The sequence below is a fragment of the Lepidochelys olivacea genome (assembly GCF_965140295.1).
Source record: "Lepidochelys olivacea isolate rLepOli2 genome assembly, chromosome: 3".
Lineage (NCBI taxonomy): Eukaryota > Metazoa > Chordata > Testudines > Cheloniidae > Lepidochelys > Lepidochelys olivacea.
Window position 1 is genome coordinate 157,156,025 of NC_140413.1, and position 16,056 is coordinate 157,172,080.

Sequence of the window (16,056 nt, forward strand, 5' to 3'; positions counted from 1 at the left end):
TCTTTTAGCCATTCTTTGCCTCAGTTTCCCCATCTACAGCATAGTTAAACATTACTGGTCCCATTTGTGTAAAATGCTTTGAGATCTGCACTATATCATTAATTTACAGAACCAAAGGCAAGCTCGGCACTTTGCAGTATAGATAAGACCTGGTCTCTGCTCTGAAGGTTTCTGTCTAATGTCAGACGTGATGCAACAAAGCAGGTGGGGAATTTAACAAAATAGCAGTGCCGAGTTTTGTAAGAAGAACAGAATGGGCATCAGTAATAATACATGGATATTCAGCAAAGGCTAGTACACAGCATGGTACAATAAATAAAACGATGTCACAATGTGTGTGGAATATTATCTATTATTTGTGTAGTATCTTGATTATTAAAAACATCTGCATCATGCCATCTAGAAAGGGTGATGATTGCTCAGCAGACACATGGTGGAAGTGATGGAGAGGGAGTGGAGAGCTGTTGTGTCTTCAGTTAGAGTGGTATCTCTTCCTTGGTATAGTATTTGCCTGTTAAGGGTTTTGCTGGGTCCATTCCGAAGTTGGATTCGCATTGAGCAGTGGTGTTCAGGCGCTCTTGCCTTAAGGCCTTTCCTCTGATACAGATCTGGTCATAGTTATTGCACCCACGAACAACCCTTCGTCTTTTTAGTTTCTAACTCAGCCTATTCTGCTCTGAGACAACCAACAAAATAAAAGCAGCAACGCCCGATAAATTACAGTGCTGGCAGAACTTAACTTTAATGTCACGTCGAGGGCACTGGGCACCTATTTTTAGATCAGTTCTAGACTAGCCAAGTTTGCTTTATCAAATCTAAAAAGAATGTTGTCTGGTATGAAGCAGCAGGCTGAGAGGATATATGGAATAGTGCATTGTTCTAAAGATTAGTATTAATGCACAGGTACAGCAGTAAAACTCATCTTAACAACATGGGTCCACACAAGTGGATTGATTAGATTAGACATAATGATAGAAGGGCTGGGTCCTTTTGTCAGTGTTCCCCTTTAATTGCTAATCCACAATTGCTTTTAAAAGTGCATTCAAATACTTAGCTATACCCAGGTTAACCAAAGCTTTATCTCCCAGGTTTGTACTTTGTTGTTGGGTTCTCCTAATCTGGAATCCCATGAAGAGTCTTCAGCCTCTAGCAAAGGCCATTTCTAGCTGGCACTCAGAGCACTGACTTTTTACGTGTAAAGGGGCTGTGTTAATTGCAATACAGTCCTTGCAAAGCTGTCCCCCATTTTCTAAAATGCAGTAAAGGGACTCCTGATTTAATGAACTTCTGATCATTTTTCTGCTGTATATTTGTATGTGCTCTCCTCCCCCCAAGACCGGCAATAAATTAGAATTGTACTTGTACTGCTTTGAGTCAAATTTTAAACTGGATTCTTTTACAACCATTATAGTTATTGTACTGTGTGTTACAGTTGTTAGGTCAAAGATAATTTCAGTTTGCAATGTAATGAATGTTCTTCAAAAGTATGTGACCACAGTAAAATACAGTGAATCAAACCCTATTTTGATTTGAAAAAGATCAGGCATGTGTATCCTAATCTCTCATTGAAATAAGACTTTATCCTTTTACCTATTCTGTTTTAGAATCCTGGATTAGTATTTCTTCTAGTGAATGTTATTTTGTCCCTACAGGTCTTCGCTGTAACCCAGAGACAGAAAAAACAGAACAGTGATTAGGAAATATTGACCTGCTAGCCTTAAAATATTATATTTATATGAGTAGAATACTCTGTACTTGCTAATGAATCTTCATGAATTCTACCATGATTTTGAGTTTTCAGTTGTACCCTGAAGCTCTAATCCATGGTAATTGTCATAGAAACTGTCTATTGTAGTGTCTATATTTATCTTGTTCTCAAAAATGTTTCCTATAGGTAATAACCTTGATGCTATCCATGACATAACTGTGGCATACCCTCAAAACATTCCGCAAACAGAGAAGCACCTTCTGAATGGAAACTTCCCAAAGGAGATACATTTTCATGTCCGTAGGTATCCAGTACGGACTCTGCCAACTTCCAGGGAAGAGCTGCAGCTCTGGTGCCAGAAGCGTTGGGAAGAGAAAGAAGAGAGACTCCAGTTGTTCTACGAAGGTGAAAAGTACTTTGATGTAACAGGGCGAAGCATAATTCCACCTTGTAAATCTGAGCTCAGGGTCCTAGTGGTTAAATGCATCTCGCTTCTGTACTGGACATTGTTCACACTAGCTATGTTTGTGTTGCTGTACTTGTACAGCTTTGTGCGATTGTATTGTGTGACTGCAGTTGTCATTTTTGTTGTGCAACAAAAAATATTTGGTGGGCTGGAAATAATTGAACTTGCACGTCATCAATATTTTAATAAACGACAGAATGGATATGGCAGGAAAACAGAATAATAAGTCTAGTGCTGTTATAGGAGAAGGAGGTAAAGGATGTTTTTGAGACTTACCACAGACTTTGTAAACAGGGAAGTGTGTTTGCATGAAAATTGTCTTTTTTTTTTACACTACCGCCATTATTTGTTAAAGGTATTTTGCACTTATTCTGTGAAAAAGAAATATTAGTTACTGCTATGTGTGAAAACTATCGTTTTTATCTTTGAATGTAATTTCTATATTGCTCTTGCAAGCAGCTAGCAACTGCTGCATACTGTAGCTATGAAACAACTTGCTGGATTATTTAACAATCATTACGATGTTAATAAATGTGAGGTACGCTGAACTTTTTAAAACTGCAGATCCAAACTGTTCAGCTAAGGGAGACAGATCTGTGGTTCCTGTACAATCACGTTGGCCTAAACTAAGCACCAGACTTGCTCATTTAGCAACTAACGTGTGCGCACGTGCAGTCCTAACATTTTCACATTTATTTTAAACCCTTTTCCCACACACTTCCCCAAACAGGACTGAGCATACTGCTACCCAACCCAGCGAAAAAGTGAGAAACTAAATGGGGATTCTAACTCGGGTGTGTCATGTTGTGGTGCAGGTAGGGCCATCCACTCTGCCCCACTCTGACTCTAAATTGATTTTTTTGCAAGACCTACATTTCTGGGTTTGGCTCCCTCAGTGTGCTGTATGGCCGTCACCTGTGTAATAGCCCTTACCTCTGGGAGACTTGCACGTACTGTCGTACTTCGAGTTGGTCCTTCTGCTGAAGCAAAACCAGCTGGGGGCATGTTGCATTTGCTAAACAGCGAGCAGATGTTAACAATTTCTCTGTATAGAAGAAACTTGTCTGAAAACAATATATCTTTTTTGGAGAAAGTGAGAGGTCTTTTAGTTGAAGCTGCTACTTTGGCTTTTAAAATGTTTTCTTCGTCGTTTTAATCTTTAATGTCTACAGTAGGAAGACTGCTTTTTTCTGTTTGCACATCAATGTGACCCTCTAAAATTCAGCCAAAGCCACAGCTGGTTATCTACGGTTATATGGCAAGAGAAGTGTCTCAGCCTATTATAGCACAGGACAAGCTACACTATTTCTCTTCCCAAACACAATATCCTTCTTGACTACCCAATCACGTCATTCCTCTTCTACTCAGGCCACTCCTCTGCACAATCTTTCACTGTTTAGACTCTCCCATTGAAAATTTATCCACGGCCCTCTCCTTTTATGTGGCATTGGTGGAAAGTCAGAGAAATCAAAGGTTTTAGGCCTTTCAGACCCTTACAGGGTAGCAGATGCTGGATTTTTTGATGGGGCTGGTTCCTTGTCAGATAATAGGAATAACATTCATGGCAGCAAAGTATATGGAATAAACAATTCCAGCACTTAAATTCCCCTGCCTGACTTTGGCGGTCAACCTCAAAACAATGTATTGCTTTGTATATTCCAGTGCCACAGAACACCCCTTACTTACTAAACTTGCTGCACAAAAGACGTCGAAAATGCTTGTCTATATCAAGGTAGTCTGGCTCACTATGCGGAGTTATATTACTTTGAAATCTAGACATGTGCAATCAAGAGTTTGTTATGTATAAAGCAGAACCACTCAAATATTGGTTCATCATTGCAGACAAATCATTTTTCTTTTAAATCTCAATACTAGGCATGTTCTTCAATGCGTTTGAATCTAGGGCCACTGTTGGATGAAATTGCCTACCTATATTTAACTATCCTTTCCAAGGTGACAGCTGTTTTTAATCCCCGCTCATAGCGACTAATTAGTTATTATGCACAAGTACTTGAAGCCATCTGTTTTACTCCATGAATTTTTTTAAAACCTTTTTTCCTTTCTAAAAATGGCTTCTAATTGAGGCTTAAGTCTCCTAACAAACTTCCTCTTGTTATATTTAGAAATGCATGAATAAATAGCTTGATAGCTGGCATTGCATTGTCATGAATGCAGCAGAAAAGGAAGGTCTTTCTACACTTTGGAGGGGGGCGATGTTTTTAATGCAGTTCTATTCTAGCAAAAATATGGTTGCTGGTTGCATTTACATCCCATCGTTTTCTTTAAGATAACACTCAGTTTTGGTCAACTCCCTGCATTTCCAGCTATCTCATCCTGCAATGGGAAAAAAAAGTCTTTTTTGTCTAATTTAAAGGCTTTTTACCTGTCCAAGGCTTGGGCTCTTCATTCATGCCTGTAATAACGATTGCCTGCTCCTAGAGCCGTAACATAGAGCCCGAGTGAGGATTGCAGAGTGCAGACTTCTCATCATTAACACACAGATCAGCTGCATTCCTTTCTGCCCTTACATGAACTTTGGGATGTCTTAAAGTGAATCAGAAACCTAAGCTGGAGTCTTGTTCGCTCACATTTCTACTACATTTTTTAAGTCTATTTTGTTAGAGTTAAAAACTCTTCAAAATTCTAACATGAAACTGTAATGGATAGTGGCCTTTAAATACATCCCATTGAGGCCAAATCTGTAATATTTCCTTAATGTGGGAACCAACCTCCAAATTGTAACTTGAATTTCTCTCATGTATTCACCATTCTTTTTTTTTTATTATTATTATTTATTTTTATGAAGAGCCACAAGTTTAGTGGCATGTAAATACTACATGTTAGGATTGCCTGACCCAACAACACAGTGCTGCACAAGTTAAGTAAAAACCCCATTTCTCACAGAGTTGAACTCATTTCTGAGGCTGATGTACAAACTTGGAAATTAACCAGAAAGCCACATCTATTTCCAGATCAATTTGAGACGTAAGAAGGAGAGATTGTTTGGAGCCCAGGTAATAAAAAAAGAGAAAGTTGGTAGGAGGCAGGAGAAGCGTTGCTCAATAGATTTGATCAGAAAATGGGGAAAACTCTTTGGGAAAATATTCATTTTCCACTTTTTATTGAAATGTCACTTTTATCTGGCCAACTTCCAAGAGATGTTTTTTTCATTCCACCTTGTTTGTTTAGTTGAAACTCCACACACAAAAACTGCCAGACCGCTCTCTTTTTAACATCTCTTTCCTTTGAAATGTTTCCATTGCTGCTGGATTGGAAGGCTCTGGTGCTCTGGGAATCAAACACACTGATCTTTCAAGGGAAGCATATTGGCAGCAAGAGACCTCTCACTTCATTAGCACAATTTCTCAGAGCTACCGTTCTCTTTCCTCCCAATAGCTATGCCCTGTGCGTTTTACCGTCACTCTACTGGGTTAACATGTCTGTTAGATAATACATTTCTTGAGATAAATGATGTGCTTAACCTGCCTTTAAGGGTGCTTTCATTTTCCTTAGTCAAATGTTTCCTTATCAGAATTATGGGTCTCTTTCTCTTCGCTCAGACAGAAGGTTGAACTGTTCAGTCTATGTTTGTCACCAAGCTCATTCATCAGTCTGAGACTGATCTTTTTTGTGTTGAATGTTAGTAACACAGGAACCATTCGTGGGTCTGTAACGTGTTGTGTTGATCATACTAAACGTAGTCTGTAGTTCTGTGCACTACACCAATCTCAGATGTTTCCAAAAAGGAATCTGTTTTTATAGCTTCATTTTATAAGTACGTTGTATGAAAACAAACACTAGGATAGAACAAATCTACAGAATAGCCTTAGTTTTCAAAGTCCACCGATACGTTAGAATGTTTTAGCCATGTATCTGTTACTTTCTGTACAGCAACAATAAAGGCTTAGTGCATTTACATGTTTCATTTAATTGTTTTCTTATGCATAATATCAGTTATATCGGGTGAAAGTATTCCACATACATCTCTAAGGGACAAACCTTCTCTCCAGTCCTACAGCCTTTTATTAATGGAGAGTGATTGCTATTAAGAGCCTCAGTCAATAGGGTATGGCTGTTGAGATATTTAATTATATACCTGTTTAGTTAATAAATATGAAGCGGAGAGAGACACGGTCTCACCTAAAGTCTTCCTTTTAACTTGTTTGTGGAAACCCGACACAAAAGAATACAGAGCATCCCACAAGTACAGCTCCAATTTTTGAGCTTTGTTCCCAGGACTGAGACACCAAAACTGCCAGGAAACAGCTGTGGCCTGGAAGATCATGCTGGCTATCAGCATACAGATAAGCATCTTGTTTCAGATGTATCCTATCCATGAGACTTCAATGTGTTTTCATTATGGGATGTTAAAAGGGTCTGTCTTATTGTTACCAATAGCATCAGGGACAAAAAAAGTCTGACAAAAGGTTCTAAAATTATTAAAAACCCCATTTTTAATTCATTTTAACTCATAAATTAATTAACTAATTTACCTGTCAATTTTCAGAAAATTAATTCAGTACCCAAAGAGTAAGTGCTCGAGGGGGATGCACTGTGTTCTTCATATAAAACAAAGGGGTTGAATCTCTGTGTCAAGAGCAAAACTCATCCTTAACCACAGACATGACTGGCAATTCCACATTAGAGGAGTCCTGCCCCCTCAAGTAGAAGGAACGAGGACCCTCCTAGCTATTTTAAAAACGGAAAAAATCTAATGACTTGGGACTTTTTGACAGGTTCAGGGCATTCAAATAACTCAACACAAAGCAATTGCTGCTGTACCGTTGAATGGGTTCTCACCTCTGAGAAGACACTGCTACCTCCCTTTCAGCCTAGATTCAGTTTCAGGTAGCATCTTGGGTGCTGTAGATCATCTGCTTCACATGACATTCAAGAAAACTGATGTAGCCCAGGGGTCCCGCTTTCCACAGCCCCAAACCCTTTTTACTTGTTAAAATTCCTTGCTGCTAACCAGTAGCAGGTGAGCCCTTCAGTCCCCAGGAGCATCAGCTCTGACTGAAACTGGTTAGGTCAGACATGTTTCCCAGATGAATTTGTGGATGTCGGTCTCTGCACACAGGAGTTGGTTGCTTCCCGACGAGGGAGGAAAAAATTGGTTCCTATTAGTTGCCCAACCACAGATATGTGCAAGAGTCTGCAGCCAGCTGACTGCTGAGCTCTTACAAAGATGACAGCCAGCCTCCACGTCCATCTCTAACTCGGTTGGAAGGATTGCCTAGATCGTCTGGATGAACAAGCCACTGAGACTGACAACTGCCCTGTATTCTAAGTATCATCAACGGGACTCCAGTAACATTTCTCTTAATTAAAAAAAAAACTTTGCCACAGCATTAAATATGAAAAAGGAAACTGACCCTTTCCTTGATTTATTGCAAGGGAATAGGGCATGAGCCAGATGCTTTCTTACCTGTTCTTCTCATGCCTCACTGCTAGCTCAGAATTGTTCCCTACAGTTATGTTCCCATGTACTTTGCACTCTTGTTTTACGTGAGCCACAACTTCCTTGGGAGACTATTCCACTGCCTCATTGATTTCACCGTTAGGAAACCTTGACTAACAATCAGCCTAAATTTTCCTTTAAAAAAAAAATGTAATCCTTAGCCCTACTTTGTCATTCTTTATACTATGCCAGGAAAGTCTTCTCTCACCTTTGGTCAAGTAGCTGTCAACTGTTATGTTTCTGCTTAGTCAAACTATATATAGAGAGGGCTCAGTGCTGCTGTTATTGAAATCTCTGTCAAAACTCCCAGTAACATCAGTAGGAGTTGGACTAGGCCCTTAATTTTTACATATATTTCCTCATAAGTCAATCTATCCAGCCCCTACATGTTGTTGTTTTTTCTCATTATCATCCAATGTGTGTGTCTGTCTGTCAGGTGCTGAGGTTCCCAGAACTGCGTGCAATATTCGAAAAGCAACCTCACCAGAACCAATGAAAAAGGGGCTGTCTGACCCACCCAGGATGTGCTACCTCTGCACGGGAATTGGGAACAGGTGCTAGCAGGCCTGGCACTCCTACAACAAGGATTGCTCACCAACACAGCATCAGGAAGTGAATGCATTTTCTTCCCTTCCTGCCCCGAACCTTGTCCAAGTATGTGTCAGGTTAGTGGGAGCAGATCCTGGGCTGGAGGGAAGTGAGAACATGTGGAGAGACCAGTGCTGAGTGCAACGTTTCTGGCGGCCAGAACCGGCTGGCCTGAATTGCCTTCTCACCTTGTCTGTCAGTGGGGAGGAGAAGAGGGCAAGAGAAAGCTTCCCCTGGTCTGCAAGAAAGAGAAATAACCCCCTGGTCCTTTCGAGGGAAGGACCAGGCAGGACAAAAGCTCCCCACTGCCCTGGCTCCTGCTCCCCATCCCATAGCCATCAGAGGGATACAAAAGCTGCTTTGCTCCAGTGTGTCTCCATGGACAAGAATCCCGGGGGAGGAGGAGAAGAAGGTGGATGGAGCAGGGAGTGAGATGCATTGTGGGGTTAGAAGGAGAAAGCATGAGTGACACTCCCTGTCATGTTCCTCAGTGACCGGACTCTGGAATAACACCCTGAATGATTTTGTTGCCCTTACTTGCCTGCAGTGGTCCTCTCCTTCAGTCACTTTCCCTGCAGATCAGCTAGCAAGAGGAATGCTTGATGATGAGCAAAAAATACTCTGCTGGTTAGAAAAATTATTAACGCAATGAAATAAAGAGATTAATAGTTAGAGCTACTGAAAAAGTGAAGTATGGGGAGGAGGTGAATGAGGTAATCAGCTGCAGGGAAGGACGAAAGGATTCTAATTCTGCATCTGGACTTGATCTTGTCTGCGGTTTTGCTGCTGCTTTTTCAGCCCCAAATTTCATTGGCCTCTTGAGAGGCAGAGAGGTCTAGTAGACTGGGCAGACGCCTGGAAGCCAAGAACCTCCCAAATTCTAATCCCAGTTCTGCAATCAACTGTGTGGCCTTGGACAAGTCGCTTTGACCCTGCTTCAACAGCACACTTAAGCATGTGCATGCTTTTAAGCATGTGCTTTAATGTTTTGCTGCCCAAGGATGGACTTTAACATGTGCTTAAAGTTAAGCACCTGCTGATCTGCCTTGCTTAATTGAGGCCTTAATCACTCTGCCTCAGTTCCACCACACTTCAAATGGGGACAATACCAATTCCAGAAGTGTCATGAGAATTCATTAAAATGTTCAAATGCAGTGAAGATTGGGCAAGGATTCGAATTGTTTGTCTTGGCAGTTCAATTTTTATGCCTAACAATCTAGGCAACGTTCCTTTCTATTTGCTCCTTTCCCCCCCTCTTTTGATAGGCAAAAACGTGTTCCTGCCTCTTGTATGCAATGCTTTGCACAGGCAATTGGGGGTGAGAGGAATAAACTTTAGCCCATTACACTGTTCCAATCTGACTTGGGGGAAAAAGTCTGTAAGATGCAATATTAGCAAGATCTGGAAAGAAAATGTCAGGAGGAGAGAAGGCAGGGGGCCTTGCTACCCAGCTCAGTGGAGACAAAAGCAAAGCACTTCATCATTTGCTAGGGTTCCACAAGAACAATGGCCAAACTGGGTGTCTGATTAGGAAAGGCAGATTACAATAGCCTTATTGACAATTACTAGTGTAGATGACAGATAAAAGCAGTACCTTGGCAGGTCATCATTAATTATCCATATACATTTATGTAGCAAGCTTGAAAAAAGGCTTGATGCTCTGGGCTGTATGTTGTCACCATAGACATGTAGACTGGTGTTTCCAAAGGAACCTAAGGGAATTAAGCACCCACTCCCACTGAGATGTCATCGAAAGACCAACTGTACCTAACTTCCCTTTGAAACCTTAGCTGTGGTGTTCATCGCTCAATGACGTGGCAGAGTGCAGCTGTTGTACAAAGTACAGGGGCTAACACTGAACATCGGGTCTGCGAGAGAAACTCTGAGCCAGGCCCTCACAAAGTGTTGCTTTTCTTCTTCTCCCTTCTTGTTATTGTGGCTAAACTCCTTGTACAATTTCAGAGACGGAGTTCCTGTCCCAGTCTTTAGGGAAGAATAATAGTGGGGGAAGAGTGCAGGGGGAAAGGAGAGTCAGTCCCTGAATTGAGAATTAGTCACTGGGAACTAGATAATCTTTATTAGCCTCTCCAGCAAAGCTGTGTCGCAGCTAACTGGGATTAGCAACTCATAAGGATGCAAGGGAAAACCTGACCTCAGGACTGTTCTGACGTCAGAGTCGGCCAATATACTGTACGTGGGTAATAAAGAACAATGAACAAGCGAAGGGATAGTGTGCTATTTCTGCAGCCTTAGCACTACAAGTGGTGAGTTCAGCCGGTCACAAGCTAAGCAGGCTTGGTCACTGCTTGGATGGAGATCTCCAAGCGAAAATCCAGGATGCTGCAGAAAGTGGTGTCAGTGGCCCCCCAAAGAGGCGATATTCCCCCTAAGTCAGTACTGAACAAGTGCCCAAGGGTAGAGTTGGGGAGCACTTGTGATGCTGCCTTTCAGGGAATGTCTACACTGCAGTCGCCGGGTGTAACTGCACCTTGTGTATACCTGACCTAGCTGTACTCTAGCTAGATTATGTCCTGGAGCAGTGATGCTGTGGCAGCGTGCGCTTCCGCATAGGCTAGTCCTGTGGGTAATTACCCAGAGTTCCCAGTGGGCTTGTACAGCCAGATTGTGAGCCACCAAGGCGGCACAGTTGTGTGGTAACACAGCTGCAAATGCCCCAGAGAGAATTCCCCTGGCATAAGGGAAGTCCCCGAGTCATCTATGCCACTTCCAGGACCTGTGCCTCTGGCCCCACCTCCCTCAGCACCGGGGCTAGAGAAGGGGGATGGCAGAGCTCCTCTTCACGAACCCTCCACTGGTGTAACTTAGAGCTGCCTGGCAGCAGCTCTACACAGAGTCAGGGGCAAGGCTGGGCCTTGGAATTTGGGGCACACCCTTTACTTCCACCTCTCTGGTACAGAGAGAGCAAATGCTAGACAGGCCAGAAGTCAAGTGTCTTCCGAATTAGCCACACTATTGCACTCTAGGTGGCTGAGGTTGTTTTCTTTGCAGGAGGCATTAATAAGGTGTTAGGTTCCTGGCTCTGTCACTCACTGTATGAACTGGGACCTCAGCGTCACCATTGGCTCAATGGGGGGTAATGGTACTTCCCTACTTCACAGGGCATTTGTGAGGCTTGCTGGCTTAATGTCAGTCAAGCATTCTGAGATCCCTAGATGAAAAGTGCTCTAGAGGCAGCTACAGTGCCCTCCTGATGCTAGCTGTGTATCTTATGCTTGTCCAAGCTGCCCAGCTTGCCTGTGTGTCTGGAAGTTATTGCAGATCACTTTTAATTTCAGCTGCATTTAAAACCAGGGAGTGAAATCAATCTTGGCCTAGTAGAAATAGACAAAGGGAGGTAGAGGAATTGTATTCCCAAACTCGGGAGAAAGCATTTCACCGAGGAGTTTAGGGAAGAGTGTGGGGAACCCTACAAACAAACAGTGTCTCTGTATGGCACTTGAGCTGTAGTGTTTCCATTTTCCATCTTGATGTCAGTCACCCAGCTTAATCAATCGGCTTATAGTATTCATGGTCTCGTTCCAACATGAGCTCTGCTGCTCCTGCACAGAGCACAAAGATAACGCTGAACCTGGAGTACCGAATTTACTGAGTCATTAATTAGGTAAATATGACAGGAAGTCATAGAAAGTGTAAGGTATTCAAAAAGCCAGCGAGGCTTCACTTCATACCCTTGGCATAGCTACTTCCTATTTGTATTCCCCTGCATGGCACACTCAGCATGGAAGGTGCTTATTAGGCAGGATATTTAATTAAGCGAATCTATATTTATCAAGATCGCATAACACACGCAGATCGAAAGTCAAATACCCGGAAATGGGGAAAATGTTAGTTTCACGCGTTGAATCAGCACAGTGGAGAATTTAAACAGGGGTTTCGCTTCCAGAAGGACATTGCCTAGTGCAGAGAGCAGGGGACTAGATGTCAAGACAACTCTGTGTCCTAGTCCCATCTCTGGTACTGGTACCTGGGGCCATGGAGAGGTCACTTAGGTGCTCAGCAACTCAGAAAAATGAGGCTCTAAACTTCTCTGGGCCTTATTTGGCCCATCTATAAATTGAGGCTAACAAGTCTCTTACATGAATGTTGTGAAGTTTGCTCGATGTTCATAGACGTTAAAGAGGTTAAGACACTGGACTGGGACTCCGGAGCTCTGGGTTAGATTTCTGGCTGTTGCACATACATCTTGTGAGACCCTGGGCAAGCTGATTAGTCTCTTCGTGCAGCAGTTCCCCAACTGTCTAGTCTACTTAGCTTGCAAGCTCTTTAAGGCAGGAGGGTCCTTGCTATTTGTACATCACCCAGCACAATAGGGCTTGTAGACACTACCATTATACAAATAAATACTCATATCAGTGCCTTTGATGAAAGGTGTCATAACTGTGTTTCCATTTCACTTCTAATCAACTTCTCCCTTTGGGGGAAGACAGAATCACAGCTCTTCGCAGGTTCTCCAGGGATGAATTATATGCAGAGGGAGTATTTACCTGTGTACTTTCTGACTGTGACTAAGTGAACCAAGGAGAGAATTCTGTTATATTGTACAATTCTTGGGGGCAGGGCATCCTAGATGGCAAGAGAAAACCATTTAGTATCATCTTGTTTTCTGAAAACAATCAGGTTGCCCATCTACTAAGGCCATGGTAGTTTTTAATATCTCACACCTATATCAACTGATGGCACGCAGGTCTGCAAGAAGAGTGCGAGATTTGCCTAATTCTTAGGAACATAAGTCCCATTCCAGATCAGACTGGTGGTTTCATCTAGTTCCGTGCCCAGTCTCTGACTAGTGGCCAGCACCACAGAAAGGTGCAGCATTGTAGTGACAGGTCTGCTGGAGACACGCGTCTGGTGACACTATCAGTGCCACGGTGCCTGTTGCTCCACATCTCAGTGCAGATCCCCAGAGCAAAGCCTGTAGTCTGCATTTTTTCTGCAGAACACAAGCTGCTAAGAAACCTAAATAGAAATGGGCCGCGACTTCCTCTTTAGCCTGTGGTACCACAGGGTATGATTAAGCTTATTTAGGGACCACGACAGCCTTTGATTCATAACAAACATGGACGGACATTGATTAGCGCCATCTGTGCTCCTTTCTCCTAACTTTGTTGACAGGAAACTTTTCATTTTACAGCATCCTATATCTTGGTATGACGTGATCTAGGTAATGCTTTTGGGTGTCTGTCTACGTACCTCCTCATCCCGCCCTGTTGGGAATGCCCTATGACCTACAGAGCCAAGGTGGGTGAGGTAATATCTTTATTGGCCCAACTTCTGTTACTGAGAGAGACAAGCTCACCAACAGAAGTTGGTCCAATAAACGATGTTACCTCACACATCTTGTCTCTAACATCCTGGGACCAACACAGCTAGAACTACACTGCATACTATAATCTACAGCCATTTTGACAGCTGCTCAGCCCACTTGAAAGGAGCCACATGCGAGAAGTCTGATCATGTTGCATTTGAGAAGATACCATATTATGAAGACTAGTACGGCCTGTTTGCCTTGAAGCTTAAAGCCTGTAAGCCACTTATGCAGCTTCTGCCAGGCTCAGAGATGTGATCCTATTCCCTGGCCAAGAAAACCAAACAGGAATTTGTTATCCCCTGATAAACTATGAGGAGGAAGAGAGAGGAGAGTGCTGTGACCAGATGCAACTCAATAACAGGTGAACAGGGATCATCTCAAGGTAGGGTGCTGAAAACCTGCGAAAAACAGTACGTGGGCGAGAAGACAAAGTACCCAGGGATCCAGGGCACTGCCAGATGGCAGGTGTGGCCCTAGCTGAGATGTAGAGTGTGTATTCGGAAGTGGATGAGCCTAGAACGAAGTTTTGCCCAGCAAACTGGCAGAAGGTAAAGCCACCGAATCTAGGGGAAGCATCTGCTCTAAATGCTGACCAGAACAGGAGCAGTATGGACCCCTGAGGAACACTGTGTTTTATCTGGCCAAGGCTCAGATGACCTCTCGCTTAATAAGGGCCCCCTTTAAAGTGTATTAAAGCCTATGGAAAGACAATAGCTCCTAGGAGCCCCAGTCATGGACCGGGATCTGATTGTGCTAGGTGTTATACAAACATAGACCAAAGAACACCCCTCCCTTTGCAGTTTTATATTGTACCTGGGCAGTTTCTAGTGTCTGAAATGTTATCTTTCAAGCTTCTGAGTATTAAGTATGCAGAGCTACATATACTGGGCTAAATTCTGCCTTTGATTATACTTGGCCAAACCCACTGACCTTCGAGCTGTGACAGAAAGCAGAATCTGGACCCTGGAGAGTCGTTTGCGAGTCTTTGCTAATCTTCTAAATCTCTGTAAGACACTGTACATCCTTGTTCTTCTGTCAGTAATTTCTTCAGCCATCTGAGCTCAGGTGCCACTTAACTAATTTCAACATCCTGCCCATCACAGGGGACAAGCTAATGAGTGTATTTATTAAAGATGGTTCAGATTTGGTTCTGCGAGATACAGGGCAGCACTAAGCCATTCATTGCAGCTGTGCAATGAGGCCCTTGAAAAATGTACACATGAAGGCGAGGCATCTTGTACTGCCATTTGGTTAGTTACTGGTCATGGCCGAACTGGCATTAGACACCCCAAATGTTCATTGCTAATTGGGGGATACAAAAGAAAAGACTCCAAACCTCCACTCCAAATTCTGGCCAAGCAGGAACCGCAAACCCTTTTTGAAGTTTTGAAAAAAAATACATCTGTTTGAAAATCAGTCCTGCCTTGTGAGTTTCAGGGTGGAAGGGAGCCCCCATAAATGATCAGTGGGGACTCCCCCATCTGTGATTACTATTGTTAATTAGTGCCCAGCAGAGATAAGGGCCACATTGTGCTAGGTGCTGTATAAATGCAGCGTAAGACTGTCTCTCTGCCCCAGATAGAAATCGGAATAGCGAGACTGTGACCAGCCCAAAGTCACACAGGGAGGCTGTGGGTAGAGCTGGGGATTGACCCCTGATAGAGGATGGTCCAGTGCTTAGGGCTGTAGCCTAGGAATTGGGAACCCTGGAGTCAATGCCATGCTCTGACACAGACGTTCCGTGTGACCTTGGGCAAGTCACTTGGCCTCTCTGTGCCTCGGTTCCCTATCTGTACAATGGAGATAATAGCACTGTCCTACCTCACAGGGGTGTTTTGAGGATAAATGCATGAAGATTGTGAATTGCTCAGATCCTAATGTGACAGGGCCATATAAGTAGCTAAGATCTCCTAAATATTGGCCCAAGCCCGTCCTTCCTCTTCACTGTGGAAGTCCAATGCCATCCCTGGCTGCTTCGTGGGGTATGAAGATTTCAGCAAGCTGTACTAAACATGCAGACATGTCTCACTCCTCCCGAGGGCTCTTCTCCTCTCTCTTTGTGGGGAGCGTCCTGCTCTCCTACTTCAGCTCTCTTATTTGCTCGCTCCCCTTCCAGGCAGAAGAAAAGGGATGGAGAAGAGGTGGAGTATTGCTGATGGGTGTTCAGAAGGCCTTCCTAGGCACCTATCGAGCTCTGTCGCTCTGCCATTGTTTGCCCGCGATCTGTACTATACGGTCTCACCCAGCACCTGCTGAAGTCAGTGAGACTCTTTCCATTCACTTCCGTAGGCATCGGATCAGGCCCTCGTTGCTGTTCCTAGGGCTGCATCAGCACAGCACCCGAGCAAGGTAGCCTGGATTTTCGGTGATTTCCGGGCTGCGGAGGGCTCTCAGCACCTGCCAGGCTTGGACTGTGCTCCATGCTGCCGCGACCCTGCTTTGCACAGCTCCCTCTGTGCACTACAACTGACCTGTCGGGCCCGATCCTGCAAGGCTTTATGTGC

The 16,056-nt window shown here is 43.5% G+C and overlaps 1 protein-coding gene across 4 annotated transcripts in view; it reads left to right on the forward strand.

The window, feature by feature from the left end:
- Window positions 1-6,090, forward strand: part of LCLAT1 (lysocardiolipin acyltransferase 1) — a 217,181-nt gene extending 211,091 nt beyond the window's left edge. For all 4 annotated transcript variants that reach the window (XM_084624424.1, XM_084624425.1, XM_084624426.1 and 1 more), the window contains one exon: window positions 1,895-6,090. In XM_084624424.1, the coding sequence (XP_084480550.1) occupies window positions 1,895-2,397 (503 nt within the window). In that variant the 3' untranslated portion in view covers window positions 2,398-6,090. The remainder of the gene's footprint in view (window positions 1-1,894) is intronic.
- Window positions 6,091-16,056: the final 9,966 nt, after the last annotated feature.